This window comes from Chlorocebus sabaeus, chromosome 7, assembly GCF_047675955.1.
Source record: "Chlorocebus sabaeus isolate Y175 chromosome 7, mChlSab1.0.hap1, whole genome shotgun sequence".
Taxonomy (NCBI): Eukaryota; Metazoa; Chordata; class Mammalia; order Primates; family Cercopithecidae; genus Chlorocebus; species Chlorocebus sabaeus.
Window position 1 is genome coordinate 108,076,928 of NC_132910.1, and position 14,833 is coordinate 108,091,760.

At 38.3% G+C, this 14,833-nt stretch overlaps 1 protein-coding gene across 4 annotated transcripts in view; it reads left to right on the forward strand.

Moving 5' to 3' along the window:
• The first annotated feature begins 2,983 nt into the window (after positions 1-2,983).
• The window catches only part of GRIA2 (glutamate ionotropic receptor AMPA type subunit 2), a 153,565-nt gene continuing 141,715 nt past the window's right edge, over positions 2,984-14,833 (forward strand). For 2 of the 4 annotated variants that reach the window (XR_012093489.1, XM_008000099.3), the window contains exons 1-2: positions 2,984-3,510; positions 4,046-4,186. Coding sequence is in view for 3 of the 4 variants with exons in the window: in XM_008000099.3 (XP_007998290.1) it covers positions 3,423-3,510; positions 4,046-4,186 (229 nt within the window). In the remaining variant the exon portion in view is untranslated. The remainder of the gene's footprint in view (positions 3,511-4,045; positions 4,187-14,833) is intronic. The other 2 variants (XM_008000097.3, XM_008000098.3) reach the window with 1 other exon arrangement.

Consider the following 14,833-nt stretch of genomic DNA (forward strand, 5'->3'; position numbering starts at 1 on the left):
TTTAGATATCCTATATTTTTACAGTCCCAGATAATCAATAAGAAAGGAGGGAGTGAACTCCACTTTGGTCAAACTACTTCAATAGGAACTGCACTGACATTTATAACTTAATTTTGATTTTAAAAAAAAGTCAGCTAAAAGTTTGCTCTGCCAGTAATTTCAAAACTGTTAACCAACCAACTAACTAGACTAACAAATGATATGGTGGATCACATTTTTTATTTCTTTTATTTTTTACTGTAACTTAACAATTCTTGCAGCAGAAGCAATAAAGTTTTACATAATTGCCAAAATCGAACAGCAGAGGGCAGAAAATAGCAAACTCTGTTTCTTGTGGCACACTATTCTAGTCAAATGTAGATTAGTTGTTGTGAAATTTTCAAAATTGATTAGTGATCAATTTGAGATACATATTCTTGAAATAGGTAGTTGCTAAATGAAAAAATAGAGCTGTGTACATTCAAAAAATAAATTCCAGTATTTTTCCATGTATTTGTATAAATAACCATTTACTGTAGTCAATTTAAATTTATTACCCTTATATTGACAGGATTCTGTGTTTGAAACATACATGCTATTAAAACATTATAAGGAATTTGAAAAAGTCTCATGAGTGATCATATTAATAAAATTACACTGATATAGGAAATAAGTTTTCAAATATGTGAAAGGTCTATACATAACTACCTTGTGAACACAAGTACATAGACTAGCAGTTGAATTACAAGTCATGTTTGCTAAAATTTTTATTTCCATCTTATATATAAATTGTAATTGGCCACTAGACAGTAATATTTTTCTTGAGCTCTTACATATTAGTTACTATACTCTATGATTCAGCAAATTGTTATTTTTACAGCATTTGTTTTTTATAGAATGTAACTCAGTCAATTTTGAGTTCATATCTGCCCTTGACTTTGAAATAGGTTAAGATGAAAATAGTTTTAAAACATTCTTATTTTTAAAAATTCAATTTACCTCAACTCACATTTTAAACATCACATTTTTTCATATTCAAGCTTCGCGTGTCTCTGTCCTCACTGTCTCTAATTCTAAGTTACTTTCTATGAAATTAAAGTTTTCCTGTGGAAACAAATGAATCGAGAAAAAAAAGAAAATAACTACAGAAGTATTTTAAATTTTGCTCTGTTCTGTTATTAGTGCTTTTACATTAACAATTTTAAATAGGGAATAATTTCCAATCATTTTTTGTGCCTCACATCACAAATAATGTATGATTTATTTATTTTTTATGTTACAATTGTGAATATATGTAAGTTATATCTCATTTTTGTTTTTTATTGATTTATTGTAATTTTAATTAATTTTGTGTTATTTTTATTATTAATGTTTTAAAGGTTAAATGCATTTTTATTTAGAAGACCTGCTTTATATATAGTGTGAAGTACTTATACTAATAGATTCTAAGGGGTAAAATTAAGAGATATTTTAGCCTATAGTTTATAAGCTTAATAATACATTAAAGCTATTCTCACTTCATGGTTTAGGACTATATCAAAAAGAGGGAAAGGTCATAATTTGAAATGACAGCAATATAGGATCAAAGAGCCATAGAAGCCACTTTGCTCATCATCATTTTGAAAATGGGAAAATTGAGGCCAGTGTGATTAAGAAGCAAGCATAAGATAACGCAGTCAGCAATGAAGCTGCAAGCACAAGAAGGCAGCCTGATAGACTCATGGCATTTTGGAATACTAGCAGTTCTCTTTTTAGTACTGTAAGCTCCAATTTCCCTCTTCCTGGAAATAGTTCCTTGCTCTCAATCATTCTTTATTTATTTAAACCACTAAAGACATAGAACTTGGTGGGGCTTTTCTGAGTCCTCAGAGGGAATTGTCAGAGCAGGTTCCCAGGAATGGGCTTGGAAAGTACCGTGAAGAGCATAAATTTCACACAGGAAGTCCAGTCGTCTATCTCCCCATCAATTCTCTTCCCTCAAACTTTTAATATCTAACCTCATCTTTGTTTCCCAGTGGCCCGTGTGTTCAGTGCAGCGAGGTAGCTTACTTTCTTTAGGCAGTGATTTTTGGAAACTCAGGGTCAAAACGCGATGGGGAAACAGATTTCTAAGTAAGTCTCTGGGAAAAAATCTGCATCTTTGCGGCCTTTCTAGACTAGCTTCATCTTCTAATCACTTTCCTCTAATAGCCTTTCGTTAAACCAGAGTCTCTTGCTTTCAATCTGTATAAAGCAAGGGCTTCTAGGAAACGAAGTCTACATGACTCTACAACGGGAGGGATTGCAGTGTAAGCTGCGAGAAAGACCCGTGCGCTCTGTGACTAGGCGAGTCAGCATCACAGCCCAATGGAAAATACTCTAAAGATGGGATTTTCATGCAAAATATTTAAAAGATTCCATCTTGATCTCCTGTGCGGCTTTAGCATTTAAAGATAGAACTTGGGGTTCTCCCCGGATCCTGGCTACATCCCATGAAGCCCAACTACACAATTTTGGAATATTTCCTCTACGGTGCTTTGCTTGCTTGTTTGCTTTCGGTTGGGTCAGGTGAGGTGGATGGCAGGGCTTCTGTATTGCTAAATGGGTTTTCACAGGAGATAGAAGATAAAAATCAAAATTATTTTTAACGTAAGACAGCAGGCCTGGTGAGAGGACGGTTCGCCGCCAACAATGAGAAATTCGGCTTCTACACAGCAGCCAGAAATCAGTTTTGCTGCATTCGGTCCAGGTTGGAGCATCTCCGCAACAACTGCAATAGCCGCACAAAGGTAGCTCCGGGCGGGGAGCGACGCGCTGTCCTCGGTGCTGAAAGGCAGAGGCGAGCTGTGGGCGCTACAGCCCGGTAGACCCGAGGTCTTGCGGAGGGAGAGCGGCTACGGGCCCCGAGCTGTGCTTTCTCAGCGCCGCGCACGCGACGCGTCCACGGCGGTGCGGGGTGCCGGGCGCCGTGCGGGGGAGGGGGCGCGCGCGCCCGCCGCCTGCCGCGAGTCGCGCACGCGCGCCTGGGACTGCCTGCCCCTCTCTGTGACTTGCCTGTGTGTGTGCGTGTGTGTATGTGTGTGTGTGTGTGTGCGCGCGCGCGCGTGAGTGAGAGAGGAGAGAGGGAGAAGAGAGCGCGAGAGAGGGTGAGTGTGTGTGAGTGCATGGGAGGGTGCTGAATATTCCGAGACACTGGGACCACAGCGGCAGCTCCGCTGAAAACTGCATTCAGCCAGTCCTCCGGACTTCTAGAGCGGGGACAGGGCGCAGGGCATCAGCAGCCACCAGCAGGACCTGGGAAATAGGGATTCTTCTGACTCCACTTCAGGTTTTAGCAGCTTGGTGCTAAATTGCTGTCTCAAAATGCAGAGGATCTAATTTGCAGAGGAAAACAGCCAAAGAAGGAAGAGGAGGAAAAGGAAAAAAAAAAGGGGTATATTGTGGATGCTCTACTTTTCTTGGAAATGCAAAAGATTATGCATATTTCTGTCCTCCTTTCTCCGGTTTTATGGGGACTGATTTTTGGTGTCTCTTCTAACAGCATACAGATAGGTAGGTACCCTTTGTGCTATGCTTTTGAATTGTGCATAATTTGGTGGTAATCTTTGTTCACAGTGTACAAATTAATTCATGTCATGTAGACTTATGTCATACCTTGACTGCATTCCAGATTTAAACTACCTAGAATATACATGTTTTTCTTAGGATGAAGCAAAAGGAAATGAGTATGGCTTTGATACAATAGAAGAAAAGGTCCTCGCATTTCGGATCCCCAAATTTTATTAATTCTGCCTTAGCGACATTTTCCAGTTTGCTCAGATTTTCTTGGGGTCTGAATACAAAGCTTGTGATTACATGGAAAGGCGAAGGTTTCTGGCCACCTACCTCGTCTTCAGACTCTCATCTGGGTCTTGACCTCTTGGCTACCTTTTGGATATTCCACCCCCGCTGTCCGAGTCCCTAGATGTGTTTATTCGGCCCATTAGCGTGAATAAGAGACTCTTGGACTGTTGGGTGCTAGCGGGCGCCCCTCCTTTCCCTCCCGGGCACTGACACTGTTCTCTTGCTTGCTGTTTGTTCTTTGCAGGGGGGCTATTTCCTAGGGGCGCCGATCAAGAATACAGTGCATTTCGGGTAGGGATGGTTCAGTTTTCCACTTCGGAGTTCAGACTGACACCTCACATCGACAATTTGGAGGTGGCAAACAGCTTCGCAGTCACCAATGCTTGTAAGTAATGAATATTCATGCCTTTCCGCTGCTGCACGCGGAAGGCTAGCGAGTGTGAGTGTGTGTGTGTGCGTTTCTGGGGTGGTGTGTGCGTTTCTGTGTGTCAATGTGTGGGTGTGAGTGACTGCACACGCGCGTGCGTGTGACGGTGTAGAGAGAAGGTGGCTGTAATCTTGGGGACCCCCGCTGGCTGGAGGGGGCTGAAGAGAGAGGGAAAGGACTTGAAGAGTGTGCGCATTAGGGAGCTGGGGTGAGGGTTGGAGTCAGGGAGGGCGGCTTTCTTGGGTTCAAGGGGTTTTCGCTCATCTTGAGTGGTTCAGGGGAAGCCCTCCCACCTCGCTCCCCATCGCGCGCCTGTTGGCACCCTGCCCACAGAGAACACGTTCCCCAAGGCGCGCAGTCGGGCTGTTGGACAAATCCCACGGGGGACTGCTGGAGCCCGGTGACCTCCTGCCCCAGCAGCTGCAGCTCGCCCTCGTGGCCCCCAGTTTAGATCCGCAGTCCCGGCTGGGCTCACCCTACCGCCCTCGCGAGCTCCACGTTCTCCTCTTTGGGACAAGTTGTTGAAATGGTTCTGGAGTTGGGATCGGGGCTGTTACATAAGGCCCACCCGAGGGGCGAGGAGCGGGGCTGACGCAGGCCCAGGCCCGCTGGGTGGCGTGGGGGTGGGGCGGGGAGGCGGTGGCAAGGGGGAGCGCAGTCAATTTCTCCTGCTCAGTTGCGCTTCCGCTTAAGTTGGAAGGGGCGAGGCCGCCAGGGGCGCCGCGGTCAGCTTGCCAGCCGGGCGCGCTTTGTTCTCAGGTAGCTGGGCCCCAGCAGAGGCAGCCGGGGGAAAGGACTGGAAAGCTGTGGGATCCTGCCGAGTTTGAAAATCTGAAGAAGTCGCCGATCAGCCATTTTAGTATTTGCAGTGCTCCATAATAGCCCTTTCCCTCCACGCAGTGCTCAGGGACTCTCTGGAAAGCTCTGTGATGGATTCAAATAAAGTACCAGAAACCAAACAATTAGGGATCTAAAAGGATTGGTGGGGAGGCCAGAGGGCCCGGTCCCCTCGCTCGCTCCCCAGCGCAGGCTTGGGCAGGCAGTGGCGGCCACTGTGCCTTCCTGCCCTCTTCCCAGCAGCTGCCATCATTTCCTGCCGCCCGCTCTGAGGTGATTCTTTCCTGTCCTAATATTCGCAGTCTTTATTTCATAGATAACAATTTGGGGGAGATTTGCGGATGGCTCACTTCCCACTTTGGCTAGGGAGCTTGGGGAAAATTACCACAGGAAAAGCCCAACTGCAGCTTTCCCACGTCACACAAACAACTGGTTGCCATCCCTCCTCCCCATTTTAAGCTTTAATCATATATTCCATGATTTAGCTGGACTGTCATATCGGGCCCATTATCAACTCTTGCAACTACTGTCACCCAGACTAATGAAGAAACAATTTTCTTAGAATGATAGAATAGGGGCATTGTGTGGTAATTTGGGATTTAATTGTTTATAATGGATCTATTTAAGAAGGTTTCACTGCTATATATTTTCTTCAAATGTTGACGGCAAGTGAGAAAAGAAAGAAGAGCGGGTATAGGGGTACAGAACCAGAGAGAGAAGAGGAGAATTGAAGTGGATTTGCAGCTTTGAAAAACGCCTGTAATAGAATATCTCAGAAAATTTTAGTACATGACATACAAAGAAATTGACTTAATTAAAATTTGAAGGCTTCTATATTTGACCTATTTACCTAACAGATTTAGACTATTCATTTGATATCAGTAAGTTCCAATTTTTCCTGAATTATAAGTTTATCATGCAACTGTTCTGAGTATCTAACTGTATATAATTGTATACTTAACACGTGAAAATGCTTTGAAAAGTAATGAATCCTAAGGAACGACTGTGGGTATAGGAAGGACATAGGTTTTAAATGTGAAGTGAAAGTATTGACAGCTATACTTTTTGAAAACAATCAGTGATTGGCAAGTTCACTCATTGGTGAAAATAATGAGAACTTTCTGAAAAAAATAACATGTCCATTGACAAAATGAATATTCCTTGATTTCAACAAATGCTAAACTACTGTATTGGGGCTTTGTAAAGATAAAAGACTGTGGTTAGTTTAGGTTATTAGGTTTAGATACTCATTCTTAACATTTTTGAATTTTTTAATAGAATTTTTTCCGAAATAAAATATATAGCCAGAATATGTGTGTGTATATATATTAAACACATATGTAAATTCATACATTTGCAGAGTGAACACATTCATGTAATCAACATGTGGATTTCTTTTAAAAAATTACCACGCAATTTAATTTGTCTACAGTTCTGCGAAGCTGGAATAATCAAGTCTTCATTTGCACAGTTTTTTCCCCTCCTCAGGAAGTGAAGCTAAAATAAATATGTTCAAATTCCAGAGCCTAAAATTACTCCTGCACGGATTATTATAGTAGGATAGTAAAACAAACTATTTTCAGGAACTGAACACATTTTGAAGATGACAACTTGGGAATTCAAAATCATGACATTTGCAGCTCTCATGTTATAAGTAATCCTACTGATTGCAAAAAAGAACTAGGGGGGTACTGTGATAGAAGAGAGGCTCATTGGACAGAAATTTCTGGAGCTGACATTAACTCACTGGGCAAATCACTTAACATGTTTGTGACTCCATTTCTTTATTCTCTGCGACATTTCAAAATTTAGAGATTGCAAAATGAAATAGAGAATTTGTATCTTTTTTGTTTGTTTGTTTGTTTGTTTTTGTGTTATGGACAATAGAAAACGTAAAATTAGTTTAGCTCTTTTGAGACAGAATGAGAGAGAGGGAAAGGGAGAGATGCTTATGTAAACTGCAATCACAAAGTCAAGAAATGGAATGAAATCTCCAGTGTCAAATTTGTCAAGATGGGTCTTGATCATTTAAATCCTGCTTAAGGTTTTTCTCCAATGCTTATCCTTTGTTTTATTGCCTTTTTATTCAGGGAAGTCTGTGATTCTTTCCTTTATAAAGTGGAAGCAACAGCATTAAATACATTGACAGCTAAGATCTAAACATCTTTTTCCCATTTCCTCTAGAAATCTCAGGAATTTTGCGAATGACATTATTAGATGATAGATATCATCATGCAATGCTCTTGAAATAGCTTGCTCTGCCAATCATAAAAATCCCACAGAGCTAAATTTACATATTAAAAAGTGGATTTTTATACCTTAGTCATATAATTTCAAAAGGGAAAAGTTATTAGTTTACTAATGTAATTTTATTCCTGAGATGGAGGAAATTATTTGGAAATGTTGAAGTTGATGTTGATATAAGGATCCAGGGAGATTCACTGAATGGGTTAAGGTTATACAAAGAAAATGAAGTCATTCTATTCTGAACTGGGTAAAATGACTATGTGTGTCTCACTGAGCTCCCACATCCTTCCCTTTCACAATCACAGTGGGATAATGAAAGTACCTATTTTGTTCCATTTGTTTCCATGGGTACCTGAGGCAGTAAGACAGATTTTCAGTTTCTTTCATTTTTTCTCCATCATTCCCGTTTTCTTTTCCTCTCTCCTCTCACTCATTTTTTCCTTTCCTCCCTTCCTGTCTTCTTAGCTGAAAAGAGTACTAAGATTTTTTTTTCCTAAAGGTTGTTCAAACATAAGCCTTCATTATGAAAAATACAAAGCATAAAACCAGAAAAAAAAAACCCTGAGATTAGTATCTGATGTGTTCAGCAGTTGAAATCAGCGATGGGTCCCAGAAATCAAACCATTCATTCAATAAATATTTAGTGAGTGCCTTCAAGGTGTCAGAGAATAAATGACTGCTTTTCTTCATGTTAACATTTTTTTTTTCTAGCCTTTTCCCTCTAGGCTCTTTTGAATAGTTTTCAAAACCTTGTAGGCCTTCATGCCTTCAGTGTGCATTGGTAGCTGTGGTCTTGTCTAGGAGCTTTAGTATGAGGGTATGAGGGTATTCTAGTAGTTCTTAAACACAAGCAGTTTAAAACAGGAACTAAAAAAATCTGCCTTTTTGTGAAAATAGTAACTTTCACATTAATATATATACACCACGTATTGTATGTAGTTAACTAACAAAATCAATAGCAAATTTTAGGAAAATATTTTTACATTGTAAAAGAGTTTAGTAAACTTTGATGCTCTGCTAGGTACTAAAGCTTACTTAAAATGAAACTGTGTAAAAGGGCTATAAACATGAGTACTTGATTCTACAGAGCTTGAAAATTAAAAGTATTAAATATTGAATTTACTCCGTAAAAGCTTCCCTTTCTATTTCTTTTGATGACTGAATTTTACAAATGGTTATTAGTCTAGTTAAAGATAATTTAATAGTTTTATATTTCAATTCCATACACCAAAATAAATTATAAAAATATTAAATTGAAGGAAACAGCAAATAAAAATCTACTTTTTCTCTAAGCCAGCAGATGGAGATGTTGGAGAAAATATTGCTGTTTCATAAAACTGTTGCGCACACGGAATGCCTTTTAAAACATCGTAAACAAATTTATTTAGATAAACTGAAAAAAATGACATCTAATTGGAAGAAAATTATTCAAAATGCTATCTTAAAAATAACTTTCATTGCCTTTTAAAAATAGATTGCCGTATATTTTGTGTTTTAGAAGATAAAGACTGTTAGAAACAGAATAGATTGTAAATGCTCTTGGAAGATTCTAAAATTATATTTTTTCAACATTTTTAATCTCAGTTCCCCAGCTATCCTTTTCAAGCTGTATTTATTGTCATTAAACTTTAGTCACAAATTACTGAGATTTTGTATCTGTCTTCACAAAATTAATTGACGTTTGCTAAGCCTTTATTGCACTTGGATGAATGGACTTCTGTGTGTATGTATTTATAGTTATAGAGTGTGTGTAGTTACAGATTGGCTACACTAGCCTGTTTCGTCATGTTTTTGAGGTATTTACTAACACCTAGAGTTAGAGACTTTAATATATGCAAAATTTTCATAAAATAGACTCAAGTTGGACTTTCTTAAGCAATGATGAGAATTCATGTTATGAAGAAAACCGTGAACACATGTGCCAGGACACGATACTGTAAAAGCTGGTGTTGTAAATATTCAGTTATGTTCAATTGGAGATTTTGAGGAAATGCCTCTCTGTATGTCAGAATAATTAATGTGTTATTGAAGTATTTGCAGTTAAAATTTCATACTGAGTGTGTATTAAATAGAAATCAAAGAATGGCATTGGTTGAAATATTCTATTTTGAGATGAGAGCCTCTAAGTATTGAAATAAAAATTACCTTATGAAGCTATAGAAGCTTAAATTAGTAAGAATTTATTCTTACGCTATGCTATTTCTGTTTGAAAGTCTTGCAAACTTCAACCTGCTGGCTGAAGAAGGATGGGGCATTTTCATTTCACATCGTCTTTAAAGTGCTAGGGACGTTGTACTGAGACGTTATGACAAGTGACTGCTGATTCATGCCCAGATCTCAAATTTTCTCATAAGCTCTTCCAATATCACTTAGCAAACTTTCAAACTTCTTAGAACCTTGAAAATGTTAAGGAAGGCTAAAAAAGAGCAGTTGTTTTTGAGTTATTTCAGTATGTTGCTGTATGATCGAGTTTTCAGAGAATATGTGTTTTTCCTCTCTTCCTCCTCCTCCCTTTTTATGAAAAAGTCAATAGAAGTACTTAATCTGCAGAGCAAATGCTATTACAAGAAATAAAGTCTAAATTGAGATACAGAACTGTTCTTTAAACAATTTTTTTTAAGTGAGAACAGTGCATTCATTCAGAGCTAAAATCTTGTATATGATGTAAATATTTGATTGAGATGTTAATGGCAGCTGGGTGGATTATATTTCCTTTCTTTTTACAGTAGATTGTACTGACAATACCCCAGATTTCATTAAGTGTTTGCTTTTTTATTATGATGATGATTTTAAGTAAAAATTTCTCAGGTTTTCTCCAATGATCTACATAATTGCCAAATCTCTTGTATGACTGTGTCTCTTCAGTACAACAGGAAAATAAGTTGCTGAATTCAATGTTAAAATTAGAAAATCACACATGATTTGAAAATGTTCAAACATCAACATGTTTATCAAATCAGGTTTTTCTAGTTTGGAAAAAGAAGGAATGTGATTCTTACAATGACATTCATAAGATGTCTAGCACCTATTATTTTTCAGTGCGATTCAATTTTAAAGTATTTTGTCATCTTTGATAATTTTAACTTACAGAATGAAAACATTTTAAAATTGACAAGGAGAATGTAAAATGTGGCCTTGTTGAAGACAGGCCCTTGTTGCTGTTAACTGTGTGTTCTTCACGAAGTCTAGCTCTGTTTCTAGTGCATTGACTCACTTAATAATTATTTACCTATTCAATACATTTAATTTTACAGTAGATGTTTTTATCATAAATTATAATTTTTAAAGTTAGAATTTGCATTTGCTGTACATTTGGATTTCAGAATACACAATTTACTTTGTACCTTCCTTGATTCCTATTTAGACAGAGGTGTAATATATTTTTCACTGTCATCTACAACCTAGATATTTTCAAAGTTGTTATTTTTATCTCTAAAGTGATATTGATGTATGTTAAAATGATATGCTGAATATATGTACAATATATACTTTGAAGAGGATTTATAAATGCTAACTCTTAGGATGATGCAAAAACCATGTTGCAGCTGGGCGCAGTGGCTCATGCCTGTAATCCTAGCACTTTGGGTGGCTGAGGTGAGTGGATCACCTGAGGTCAGGAGTTCAAGACCAGCCTGGTCAACATGGTGAAATCCTGTCTCTACTAAAAATACAAAAAGTAGCCAGGTGTGGTGGCACACATCTGTAGTCTCAGCTACTCAGGAGGCTGAGGAAGTAGGATAGGTTGAAACCAGGAGGCAGAGGTTGCAGTGAGCCGAGATCACACCACTGTACTGCAGCCTTGAAGACGTTGAGATTCCGTCTCAAAAAAGAAAAAAAAAAAAAAAAGAAAGAAAAAAGAACGCTCCCCTGCACCCACCCCTCCCCCCCAAAAAAAAAAACACACCAAAAAAACCCCAAAAACAAAAATCTTGTTACAAGTGGGTAGAACAGGAGATGCCCTTATAAGGTCCCTGACTGTTATGGGTCTGCCAAGCTTCAATTTTGGTTTTAGATGTTCCAAAGATGTGACCATACATATTCCTTGAATGGATTTAGAATTGTTTTAGTAACTCCCTCCCTGCCCCTAACCGGGATATTTTCTACTGCAATCTTCTATATTAATTCCTTTAATTAATTTTTAAAATGTACAGAATCACAAAAGTATTATTTTTACTTTTTAGATGATATCTGGGAAGAGAAGTTTCTGGACATAGTTTCTCTTTGTGGACCAGTTGCTCTATTTGCATTAATTTGTGCAATTATTTTGTATTCATATCCTTATTTTTTCTTTTTTTTTTGGGCCTGCAATCTATGTTTAGGGTTTGTTTTCTAATAATTTTGTTTTGTCTTATTTTCATTCTGTGGATAATTTTCTTGGGTGAAACACCTTATCATTACATGTTTAATTTTTCACACATTATCTTGTTACTGGGAAAATCATCCAAAGTGCTTGATACTACACCAGCCTGGGTGACAGGGTAAAAACTTGTCTCAAAAAAACACAATAGAGTCTTGAAATTTATAGGTATCTTCGGCTGAACAGAACAAATAAATTTAGGAGCTACCAGGTTCCTTATAGAAAGGGAATTGATGAGTAGCTAGCTTCTTAGATTGTTTACATTTTCCTATCCTTATTTCTCAAACAAATGACATATGTAATGTTTATAGTTTTACTATTTGGATTGGTCTTCAGAATTTTACTTTATAATTTTATATATTTATGGTTATGTTAATACTTACATTTTTCCTGATTGTTTCAGTATTTCAAATATAAACACAAACTTGGTTGAATTGTGAAATGGCTTAAATTTTAGTTCTTCTAAAGTACTTTCAACAGGGCATTTTATTTCTGTGAAGTTTATGTACCCTTCATGTAAAATTGATTTTACATTATAAATACTATGATATTTACTTGTTGTAGTCCTCTAATACTTTCATGCTGGTGAATTTCAGTGAATCTGAGAAGGTACTCCTGCAATGTAAATATTTTTAGTCTAATCTTCCTAAGTACCCAACTTACTGATAGAAATGGCTGAAATGTGTTTATATAAACTAAGTATATTCTATGCTTATTAAAACATAGTAGAATATTACCTGATTCTTTATCCCTAAAAGAATAGAATATGACCTAAATTAATGTCTAACTTCAGCATAAATTTAATGGAAACTCAAGTTAAATAACTTGATATAAGAAAAGTTTCCTCAGCTCATAAACCCTTTGCAGCTAAAATTCTCTGTATTAAAATACCATTCTGTTTCAGACTTAGCATTCATTTTACAATTTCTCTAGCATCAGTATTCAAGATATTGCACTAAGAATATGTCAACAATTTGTTTATATATATATGTTATTTTTTGTGCATGAATAAGAGGATAGAGTGGGCATGTTCAAAGAAATAGTTTTAGGGTAAGGGAAAATATTTTTTCCTTATTGTAGATTGAAATTACTGTATTTCTTAAAAGTGATGGAGGGGAAGCTGTGGAGAAAAAGGGAAAAACTAAGAGGCAGCATAACTTGTTGTACTTGAGAGGGCGGTAAGAATTTGGAACTCGAAATTCCTTCCTTCCTTCCTTCCTTCCTTCCTTCCTTCCTTCCTTCCTTCCTTCCTTCCTTCCTTCCTTCCTTCCTCCCTCCCTCCCTCCCTCCCTCCCTCCTTCCATCCCTTCCTGCTTCTTTTCTTCCTTTTTTGTTGTTTGTTTAAGCCTCTCTTTGATTTGATGTTTGCTTAGTTTGCATGTCTGTGGTCAATCTTCTATATTAACCTTGAGCTACTATAGAACAGTGAATTCTTATAATAATTTTAATTTTGTCAAATAATGGAAGGTAGTTATTATTTCTAGAGGGAGACATGAAAGAAAGGAGGCACTATGCACTTGGTTTTGATTTTTTTCCTTTTATTTTATTTTGTTTTATTTCTTAAAGAACGGGTTTCACTCTGTCCCCCACGCTGGAGTGCGGTAGACCTATCATAGCTCGCTGCAGCCTGGAGCTCCTGGGCTCAAGCAATTCTCCTGCTTCAGCCTCCCAAGTAGCTGGGACTACAGGACCATGCCACCACACTGAGCTTTTTTTTTTTTATTTTATTTTTCTGAGATGGAGGCTCGCTCTGTCACCCACGATGGAGTGCAGTGGTGCAATCTTGGCCCACTGCAACCTCTGCCTCCGGATTCAAGCAATTCTCCTGCCTCAGCCTCCACAGTAGCTGGGACTACAGGCGCACGCCGCGACACCCTACTACTTTTGTATTTTAGTAGAGATGGGGTTTCACCGTATTGTCTAGGCTGGTCGTGAATTCCTGATCTCAGGCAATCCACCCACCTCGGCCTCCCAAAGTACTGGGATTACAGGCATGAGCCACCATGCCTGGCCGCAATTTTGTGTTTTATTTTTGCAGAGGGGTTCTAGCCATGTTGACCGATCTGCTCTTGAACTCCTGGGCTTAAGTGATCCTGTCACCTTGGCCTCCCAAAGCACTGAGATTACAGGCATGAGCAACCATCCTCGGCTAACAATATGCATTTCTCTGAGGCAAAAACACAAACTTAAAGCATTTTGTTATTCTGGGCTAGCAAAAAGAGCCATCCTTGAAAATTATGAGGTAAAATACTAACAGAAAAGGTTTGAAAAATTTTATAGGTAAAAATATACAATATGGAATGTACTACTAGACTGTGAATTTTATAGGGAGCATAGAATGTGTCATAGTAAACCTTGTATCTTGCTTGAGGTACTTGAAATGTAGCAACTCTTTTTTTTTTGATACCTTAAGTTCTAGGGTACCTGTACACAACGTGCAGGTTTGTTACATATGTATACATGTGCCATATTGGTGTGCTGCACCCATTAACTCGTCATTTACATTAGGTATATCTCCTAATGCTATCTCTCCCCCTCCCCCCACCCCACGACAGGCCCTGGTGTGTGATGTTCCCCTTTCGGTGTCCAAGTGTTCTCATCATTCAATTCCCACCTATGAGTGAGAACATGTGGTGTTTGGTTTTTTGTCCTTGTGATAGTTTGCTGAGAATGATGTTTTCCACCTTCATCCATGCTCCTACAAAGGACATGAACTCATCCTTTTTCATGGCTGCATAGTATTCCATGGTGTATATGTGCCACATTTTCTTAATCCAGTCTATCATTAATGGACATTTGGGTTGGTTCCAAGTCTTTGCTATTGTGAATAGTGCCGCAATAAACATATGTGTGCAATTGTCTTTATAGCAGCATGATTTATAATCCTTTGGGTATATACCCAGTAATGGGATTGCTGGGTCAAATGGTATTTCTGGTTCTAGATCCTTGAGGAATCGCCACAGTGTCTTCTACAATGGTTGAACTAGTTTACATTCCCGCCAACAGTGTAAAAGTGTTCCTATTTCTCCACATCTTCTCCAGCACCTGTTGTTTCCTGACTTTTTAATGATTACTATTCTAACTGTGTGAGATGGTATCTCCTTGTGGTTTTGATTTGCATTTCTCTGATGGCCAGTGATGATGAGCATTTTTTCATGTGTCTG